The 10,583-nt window shown below is 37.7% G+C and overlaps 1 protein-coding gene across 1 annotated transcript in view; it reads right to left on the minus strand.

Moving 5' to 3' along the window:
• rps6ka2 (ribosomal protein S6 kinase, polypeptide 2) overlaps positions 1 to 10,003 on the minus strand; it is a 35,196-nt gene extending 25,193 nt beyond the window's left edge. The window contains exons 1-5 of the mRNA XM_079472488.1: positions 9,532 to 10,003; positions 3,343 to 3,459; positions 2,341 to 2,422; positions 1,400 to 1,480; positions 526 to 605 (exon numbers count right to left, since the gene is read on the minus strand). Coding sequence (XP_079328614.1) covers positions 526 to 605; positions 1,400 to 1,480; positions 2,341 to 2,422; positions 3,343 to 3,459; positions 9,532 to 9,630 — 459 coding nt within the window. The 5' untranslated portion in view covers positions 9,631 to 10,003. The remainder of the gene's footprint in view (positions 1 to 525; positions 606 to 1,399; positions 1,481 to 2,340; positions 2,423 to 3,342; positions 3,460 to 9,531) is intronic.
• Positions 10,004 to 10,583: the final 580 nt, after the last annotated feature.

A 10,583-nucleotide genomic window follows, 5' to 3' on the forward strand; every position in this document is an offset into this window, starting at 1 on the left:
CTGAACACTTTCGTGTGTAAGCAAAACCGAGCTTTTGTCCGTACGTACACTATGAGTATGGAATCTATGGAGAATTTGATACAATAGGGCCCAGATGTTTTATCTGCCACGTATCATAAGCCTGAATTGCAGAATATACTTCAATAATGTTCTGTATCGTCTGATTTTTAACCAGGCCGGAGGACAACGGGACGCCTCTAGTAGACCTCGCTACCAAAAGAAGCAACATATTACATGTTATGCAGAAATGTAGGCAGAGCTATTGTCAATGCGTAGAAAGTAGTCAACAAGACTGGTACACTTCACTACAATCTTCTGAAGTTTCAGACAGAGGTATAAAAGTTCAAAAAGTCTCAAACGAAAACTGTTTGTCCCAAGTGGAGCTCTTATTGTTTAAAAAGGGTCATATGGGTTTGGAATGACATAAAATGAATTTTCTTTTTGGCTGAAAGCTAGAGACACATTCACACCACTGGTAAAAGCATAATGGTTTCGTTGAATGGAGCTGTTTCAGTAGAAACTGACCTCTTTGGAAAGACGTGTGAAAAGATCTCCCCCTCTGAGAAAGTCCAATATAAGGTACAGCTTCCCTTCTGTCTGAAAGGCTGCAGAAACAAAAAGGTCAAATTCAAACTGTGTTTTCTATGGCCAAAAGCAAACTCCACCACTCTTGTCACCTGTTTGGTTAAATGTACGCTTTATGTTAAAAGAGTTGGCAGATCTCTTTACGCAAAGTGGATGTGTTTAACATATACTGTACATCTTAGTATTGGGAACAATTTAAAGCAACAATAAGGAACATTTGCTCACGGCTCCCCATGTGGTTGATCTGTCGCTGAATAAGCTTTCCCATGGTCAGCATTATACACGTGAATTTTGTTGACTAAGCTGAAGGAACAGAAACGATGGAACGAATGCAGGAGGTCATTTGGAAACTCTTCCGCAGGCCGGGGATGTGTACCGACCAGAACACAAAACTTACACCGGACACAACAAAATGTCAAATTATAATGTCTTTATAATTGTCTTTCGTCGTGGCTCGCTTGCCGTGTCCAGTGGAGAGAGTTGATCTACCACTGAAATTATTGTTTTTTTATTGTCGAAAAACTACAAAGTGTTGCTTTAATATGCTGTGTGACAATTGTAAGTGAACCACCGATACCTTGCTGTCGCTATTATGTATGAATTTGTATAATATTCATTGTTAATTGTAGCTTTTGTAAAACACACACTTGGGTCTTGTGCCATGCAAGATGAAGCGTTCAGCAATAATTTGGTGTTTGTGGTTGCCATAATACCTGATTTGCATCCATCATTTAGTACAATTCGTAGAGAATTTCTCTCTTGTTTGTGACACAGAAGTTCACTTAACTTAACACACCCATGTTCAACAACTCACCATAGTGGAGTTTGACAATGAAAGGATGATTCACTTCAGCAAGAATGTCTCTCTCCATTTTGGATCTCACTCTGTCCCGCACTTACAATGAGACAAGAACAGGAAACACAGATACACAACATTAACCAAAGATGCTTTTGTCAACAAAGTATGATGATTGTCAAAAGCACGCTGCAAAACGTTAATAAAAAGTTAGTTTTTTTAGTCCTCTTTTTCTCAGGAGAAATGTCTGAGACGCAGATGAGACTTTCCATTTGCTCTTCATTTAATCTCATTAATGTCTATAGGAGAAATACATGAGTTAATAAGAGATCTCGTCTTTCTTTCTTATTGGGGGAGCAATGCAGATCACACTTTGCCTGACAGTGATGTGTTATTTTCATTCACAAGTACACGAAGAACTTGCACAACATTAACCGGCGAGAGCAAAGACTTTGGGAGAAGACTCTGTAACCATGGTTACACCGAGAGAACAAGTTATGTGGGTTGTACAGGTTGTTATAGATTACCACTCAAAACTGAACACTATGGATCAATATGCTAAAATAACTATAATCCTGCTTTGTTTCGTATATAAACAATGCGATGAATCGCAAAAAAAAATGTGTAATGAGGAAAGTCATCCCGCTACATGTCTATGAGCTTTATTTGTTTGTTACATGAGATCATTTTCTCTGTCGCCATGGATCTGAAGAGCATCCTGATGAGAACCAGTCACTCTGTAAAACTGAATGGGCATTTGAGTGGAAGCTTTCCCTGAATTAACATTCAATGATTCAGATGCTTCTTGAAAATCAACCGAAGAACACTTCAGCGGATCAGTTATGACTCACAGGTTGGATATCACATGCAGCGCTGAAACCATAACTGCAGCGTTTGGATTTCAGAGAAAGACACAAATCATTCAGTTCATAATTCGAGAGCTGAGCCATCAGTTTTACCTTTTAGAGTTGCTTTTTTTAACACCTTCATGGCATAGAGTTGTCCTGTGTCTGAACCTTTGATTTTCCTCACCAAGAACACCTGTGAAGTCAAGGAAGGAACAGAGAATGTCAAAACCATCTTGAATTCAGGCAAGAAAGGTCAATAAGGCTTCACTGGTGTTTCACAACGGGGCTCTGTCAATGCACGTTGGTGTATTACTATGCAAGACCAATGTCTCCTGAAACCTCACTGGAACATATGTTGAAACGTGAAGAAATAAAATCATGTTTTTATTATGTTATCATGTTTATATTGTGTTTTATTGTGCTAGTTAGCTGTGTTTTCTGAGTTATTATGGCTTAAATTCAAACAAACCAACTGAAGTTTGATTGATATTAATTGGAATGTACAACAAAAAATATAATCAAAGTAATCTCACTTTGGACCAAAACTCTTCATATATAAGCTATGATTTTTTTTGAATGACACATGGTTCAGTGAGTATGACATAAAACTGTGATTTTGGTAAAAAATGATCAATACATTTCAGCATTATATCGTGCATTTACACTGCGATAGTGGCCAGTCTTTCTCATCTCATCCAGATGATTTTTACTTGGCATGTGCAATGCATTATAGGATTCCTGTCTCTACAAATGATACATGTGATATCATTTTTACAAAATAAGTTATATTATAAAACAAGCTGTTCATTTTTGGGATAAAACATACAACTTTCTTTTTTGGGGAAACATAATAACCATTTAAAATGACGCAACACAAACTGCAACAACTGATTCTTAATTTCAAAACCTCCCCCACACCAAAAGAGTCACTGAATTCAACGCAAGCAGGTTTAAAAACACAAAATTAGAAATGTTTTACTTTTAAATCAATACGCCCATTACCCAATCATTTTACTAGATTTACATGACCAAAATTACAGTCAACCGCAACATCCCTGGCTTTACATGATCCTGCATAATGTAAGAATAAATAAAAGAGCGTGTGATGCTCACCTTTCCATAAGAGCCTTGACCCAGCACCTTCAGCAGCTCAAACTGTGACGGATCTGCTTTCTCAAAACCTTCTTTCACATGATGGCTGATATCAAACTCCTTTAAGATGCTGTCATCCTGCAAATTCAACAGATGGCACATGCATCACTCAGAGGAAAATAAACAAAGGCTCTTGCCATAAAGCTGTTTTTAAGCATATTCTGAGATATGATGCCAGCTGTGATTGTAAACAACAGTAGTAAACAGATCCAGCAGAAGGGTTTAACTGTATGATTAAAATTGTGTGTTCTACACTCAGGGTTGGAAATGAGGAGTACACAGGCGACACAGAGTCCGGGGAGTGAATTTCAAGAGGTGTGGAGTTCAAACTCAAAATAATGTATGGCCTCCAAACGCTATGCGCATGTTAGAAAATAATTCATTTGATTTCTCTAGCGCTTTCACAATGTGCATTGTTCCAAAGCAGCTTAAAAGGAGAAAATAAGAAAATAGAAAAGGTATGAACACCGCGCATGGTGTTTATAGAGCAAGCAAGATTATTCTAATAAATAGTAAATCATATCTAATATAAACAGTTTCCCGGTGAGCAAGCCAACACGGTCCGGTGGCGAGGAACCCAAACTCCAATGATAAATAAATGGAGAAAAAACCTCGGAAGAAACCAGTCTCAGCCGGTAGGACCAGGTCTCCTCTGATGTGTCACAGCTGCACTCAGTGACTTTGATTAAAAGTTACTGAGTAAAGGTTTATGAAAAATAGGGAGAGCTTATTCATTGAAATTTCATTTGTTGAAACTGTTTATGTCTGATTTTGTCTTATTTTGTAATGGATATCAGACAAAAGAAGAATGTTATAAGCGGGGAAAAAAGTAATGGCATAATGTCACTGAATACAGCTATAACTTCAAACTGTAATCGTGTGATGAAAGTTTAGAATAAAATACCAAGTATTGTAAATTTAGCATTAATGTGACAAGTAGTACGTCTTTGCTCTTGGTTGGGGTTAAATACAAACAATGTCCCCAACTAGAGTCCTCCAAATAATCCAGCACTGACAACATTACATTTTCTTCAATAGAAATTGTGACTTTCTCTCCAAGCGAGGGTTATTTGTATACATTCAGGGTGTAATTTGTGTTTAATTAGTTTCTCCCGATTTATGGCATATCCAAGTACTCTCTCTCTCTCTCTCTCTCTCTCACTTTTTCTCTCTCTTAGCCTCGCCAGACACTGAGGGTGGAAGCCTGCAGAGGAGACGGTCTGGACTGCACTTGTTGCCATGCTGCGGAAATGTGCCTGTGATCTCAAATGCTGAGCACAGCGGAATGATGCACACAGCACTGGGAATGACACAGCTCACCGCCTCCTAAACCGGCTTATGTCACACCACACACAAGAAGAAATAAATGTGCTGCTGTTTTACGTAATCCTACATGTCCGCTCGGACCATTCCCATGTTGTGATCAGAAGAGTACTTAGTATATTATTGTTCAACATCAGGACATGAAGTTCATTAGCAGTTATAACAGCCCCCGGTGACCTGAACACACAAGAAATTCAAATTCAAGCAAAAAAGTCACATAAATGCACATCTGCATTTTTATAAAGTTGGCTTCCCACACAGGGATTAGTTAAAACCAGGACTAGGCCATAGTTAAATTAGGATATTTAAGTGGTTTTAAAAGAACATACCTTATAAAAACATTACTGGTGTGCATCTCGAGACAAAAAAAGGCACTAAAATATTTTTATATATGTCAGTGTGAGTTGTTTTCAATCAATACACCTTAACATTAATATTTGAGTTAATCTGGGACTGAGCCCTGTCCAGGAAACCATGCCTAGATATATAAACTCTTCCTTAGTGAAAATTCACTTTCATCTAAAGAGATATTGCATTTACATCTTAAATACAGTATGATAAAATAAACACTATTTTATGAGAAAAGAAGCTTAAATGTATTGTTTAGGGCTGACGAACGATTAATCGCATCAAGAATAAAAGTTTGTGTTTACACAATGTATGTCTATGAACTGTACGTATTAATTGTATATACTGTATATTAACAGATACATAAGTAAGAAAAATATAAACATTAATAAACGTTATATCTCATTTTAATTATGGTAAATAATAAATAAATACATTTAAATATTTCATAAAGCTATATACATGTATCTATATGTTTTTGTGTTTATAAATACAAAATTAATATGCACAGTACACAGACATATATTTTGTAAACACAAGCATTTTGTTCTGGATGCGATTAATCGTGATTAATTGTTTGACAGCCCTTTAAATGTGTTTTTTTTAGAAAGAATTTGACATTTTTTTGCTTGCGTGTCACGTGATTCATGGAGCCTTTGTATTTGTGGTGGTGACAAATAATCTGCTCTGTTTAAAACTAATTTAAACTACGATCTGCTTCACCAAATTTCAGTTTTCTCAAGCATCTTAGTAAGAGCTATAGAACCGCCCTCTTCACTATTTAAAAAAAATATTTCTATTGCAATATTGATTAAATACACATTTCAGCAGTTACACAGAAGATCACAGATCTCAGCATCCCAATGAAAATGTGCTTGTGATATCAAATCTGATGGGCTGGCTGAAGCTTTAGAAAAAGAGCCAATCAGAGGGAAGACTGATTATTTTATCATGTTTTATATTTATAGAAATTATTTCCGTGCGTATAATTATATGTGCATGTGACCTTGTGTCCATTTCCGCATTTCGTTTGTATGTTTGATGCATGCATTTGCCTCATCTTAATATAATGCTATAGTAAGCAAGTAATGTGTACTGAGTAATCATAGTGGCACCATGTCTTGTGTCAGCAAGAGTAAATATACCTACGAATCTCAAGCTCAGCACAATTGTAATGTATAGATTTACTAAGAAGAAATGTTTTGTTGCACTGACATAAATATACTAATCTGTAGTATCTGAAAAACGGACATCGCATAACTATATAAGTCATATAGTGAATTGCTAATGATCTTAACATGCATCAAATGGATGCAATCCCATATGTTAACACAGTATAGAATTAAAATGATTAAAAGAGAATTAAAGGTGCAGAGATAAAGACTCAGTGATGTTGTTTCAAATTAAACCATTTTATAATAACATCCACTGTTGCTTTAAATAGTACATACTATACAGTACATACAGCATTAAGTATTTCAATTCAAGCAATATAATACACAAATAACAACAGCAAACAATTGTAATATACCCGTGTAGGATAATAAATACATTCAGTGAAATATTATGTACACTTGCTCCCTATTGCATCTTCAGTAATCTGGAGACACATCAGTTCAGATGCTCGGCGTCCCCTCAGGTGTCTTGTGGCACAAAAACTTATGTAGATAATAGACAAGAATGAATTGCATGCAAGTTTACGTCAGAGTTTGCTCTTGACCTCAATGTCTTAACCCAGAGATATCTTCAAACAAAAGCAAAACGCTTTGAAATCTCTTTGAAAATAATTCAAATTTAGTTTTACATTGCTTAAAATGCAACAAAGACATCCTAAGGTGGTGCAAGAAACCAATGCAAGAAAGGGCAAAAATATGAATGCATCAAAATATAATCTAGTTTCAAACTTTAGAATGAATCAATAGTTCTGGCAGAAGCTGGGGTTGGTAGTATGTCCCCTGACATACTAGATATATTTGCCAAACAGTAGCTTTTAATTGATGATGATTCAAACACAGCGGTTTCATTTATTTTGCGAACATATAATTGCAATTTCTTTCTATATAAAGTAGATACTTTCCAGTGTAAACTTTACACCTGTTGTCTTGTTTGTTTATTGTCAACTGCACAGCAATGTTAAGGTACTTCAATGACAAAAGAATAAAGAGGAATTGATCATTACTATGTAACAAATACAAATCTGTTGAAAAAGGGGTAATTATTCATGTACCTGTTAAAGTCAAATCTAATTCAACCTGTCAAAGGTGAAATGAAGACATGACTGTTTGCCAGTCAAAAGGTGCAAACCATGTTATAAACTGAGCTTCCCAGGGTGACCGCACTCCTGATGTCAAAGTCGGACGATTCTCATCATTTCAAGACGAGTGTTTATTTATTAAGGCTATGGAAAATATATTTAAACACATGTGATTAAACCTGTGCATCTTAAGCAGGAGCAGCCAGATATTTTATATAAGGTTTTTGATATCTAATGTACGTGGCAAAGTGTGGCAGTGTTTTACAGATAATTGTTTACTGTCTATTGGATGAAGAGAGACAAAACGTCACTTACTTTACTTCTACTGTTTGCCAGTCAACAGTGTGGCCTAGATTTCCATCTGTGGTAGCAGCAGCATTATTTTAGGATGTATGACACAAAAACTTGTCGACTACATTTAAAGGGATAGTTCACCCAAAATAAAAATTCTGTCATCGTTTACTGACCCTCTTGTAATGTCAAACCTTTATGACTTTCTTTCTTCCGCAGAACACAAAAGAAGATATTTGGAAGAAAGTTGGTAACTGAACAGCACTGCCCCCCGTTCACTTCTATTGTGTGGACACTAAACCAATACAGGTGAATGGGGGCCAGTTATCAATATTCTTCAAAATATCTTCTTTTCTGTTCTGCGGAAGAAAGTCATACAGGTTTGAAATTGTCTCATTGCCCACGAACCGTTGGCTAAACGTCTGATGCATAAGGCTAACTTTTCTGGAAACACTTCAGCACATTCAAAGTCGTCATCTGATTGGTTGAATTTCACAGGATTTCCGGGAGACGTGCGTGACGCGTTCTTTCACCGTCCGTCTGGAAACAACAGGAAGCCGTCTGATCTAAGAAGTAAGCTGTCGTGTTTACAACGTTCGCTGCGAGAATTCATGACAATCGATTAAATGCATAAACTAATATCCTTAGTTGCTGTTAACTTTTGACACATTCGTAAATTTACACCGGTCTGTGATTGGGGGGACATTTCCACGCCCCTAAACATGACGATGCACAAAACAAAACACGATTGGTTGCTTTATCTGTTAGTTATATGGCCTCTTGGGCGGGCCTTGTCCAAAGAAAGCCACGATAAGTTCCTGGGTCTGGCAAGAGGGCGAGTAAATGATGACAGAACTGTTATTTTTGGGCGAACTATCACTTTGAGGCTTATTTCTTTCGGTTGACTTTTACTTTCCGAATCTATAAAAGATCACCAACTGCATCACATAATAATAACTATCATATATGTATAACAACAACAGCAGCAGATGAAAAAACAATCCGCTGTAAATTCATGGGCAGTTGACATGAAATGTCAAGCCACAGTGTCCTTTATTGTGTCATGCTTTTATTGATAAAGACGATATGAAATAACTGTACCTGTTTAAGTGTCTCTTACACCATAGGCCAATTCAAGAAAGTATTGAATTAAACGAAACCAAGCGTTGATGTCATTGCACGGAGATCAGGAAAATGATATTTAATCATCCACCGGACATCATGACAGAAGGACACAGGTGCTTCACAGAAACTCGTCCGACAGAAGTCTTTTGAGGCCTTAAGTGTTAATACCGGGAGACAGGTATGTCAGGTGGCATTATCTTTGCCTACATACATTTGAGGATTCAGCAAAAGCAACATGACTGAACGACAAAGGTCAGACGAAACCCAACAATGTTTATTGCGTATGGTGTCTCTATCTGATGACGATGTCATACTATTAGTTTTCGCTTTACTTAATAGTTCGTTTTTATTCAGTACATGGAGAGCATATCCTCACAATGAGCAGTATCATTTAATTTTCAGCATTTATTCTTATGTTAGTAAGTGCCAATTGTTAATGTTAGTTCATTGTGCTTTAACTACTGTTAACAAACAGACAATATAAATTGTATTAACTCTCTAGTACTGTAGCTACTTTGTTAATAGTACTTTTTATAGAAATCCAATGCCACTCTTTCTATACGAATACTTGCTTTCAGTATATGGCTAGAAGACAAACCTTAAAGCTTTAATAAAAAACAACAGCAGTATTTGACCGGGTTTGGCACTAAAACTGTGGTCTCCATCCAGCACAACTTCGCACCGCAGCCAATGCGTTACAGGCAGATTGCAGCATTTATTAACGCCCAAAACACACCTGTGTTTCGAGATCCATTCACGCACACTTCGCTTTACTAAACGCACAAAGTAATGGCCAAAGTGATACTCACCTCCAGTTTGCATAAACTCGAGCTTTTGGACCGCGACTTCCTGCGCAGGTACATGGAAAACCATCTTCTCACCGTAAATTTGCGCATGTTCGTGTCCATTGTCCCGGAGCGGCTACGATTCTGTCTTATGGCAATTTATCTCTGTCCAGCGTTTGAGCAGCGCACAATAGCAGGGATTTACAGTCGCCTCCCCTCCACTAATCCATAATGCTCAGTTATGAGGGGGGTGAGGCCATGACCGAACAAACACTGTCCCGCTGTCGCCGTGCGCGGACCCCGGGTTGGTTTCGGTAGTGGCGCGGTGGAGGTGACGGGAGCTGTCCTCAGCACCACCTTCACGCGATCCCTCCCGAATCAACGAGCTTCTTAAAGGTGACGTGTGGCGTTTCGTCTTGTTTTAACTACTTCATCGCATGCCAATTTATAACGCAGAGAGATTTATCAGCAAAGCCAGTCTGAGGTCGATTTGCTTAGAAGTGTAAATACTGTCACAACGAGGCGCTGCATGGCACGACCAATGGAGTGAGGCGTGGGGCGGGACTATCTGTTTGTGCGACCAATGAAAGACTGGGTTCGTTTTCCCCAGTTGTCTATTAATACATTTTTACCCTTTCGAAAGCTCCACGAAACAATGTCCCCGGATTCACATACATACATATAAACTGAAGATACTCCTTTATCATTGCTCTCAAATGTTAGATAGCATCATTTTGATTGGGAAAAAGTCATCAAAAACATCAAAGTCATAGAAAACACATTTCTGCCATGATAGCACACATACATTTGGCTTACGCCTATTTGATGTCTGCGTTTACATCTGTAATGCATAGTTTGCTCATCTGCAATGCCTCTCGGAGACGTCTGCTGTCTGAGACGTCATATAGACCTCTAGAAGATGTCTGTAAGATGTGCATGATGTAGAATGGATGAACAACAGCTCTTTCTAAGATGTTTTTACGCCGCAGATCTTTAGCAGACGTATTACAGACGTCTCGGAAACGTTTTGCAGATGAGCACAGATGTCTTGCAGATGTAAAGGAAGACGTCAAAAA

This window comes from Barbatula barbatula, assembly GCF_947034865.1.
Source record: "Barbatula barbatula genome assembly, chromosome: 14".
Taxonomy (NCBI): domain Eukaryota; kingdom Metazoa; phylum Chordata; class Actinopteri; order Cypriniformes; family Nemacheilidae; genus Barbatula; species Barbatula barbatula.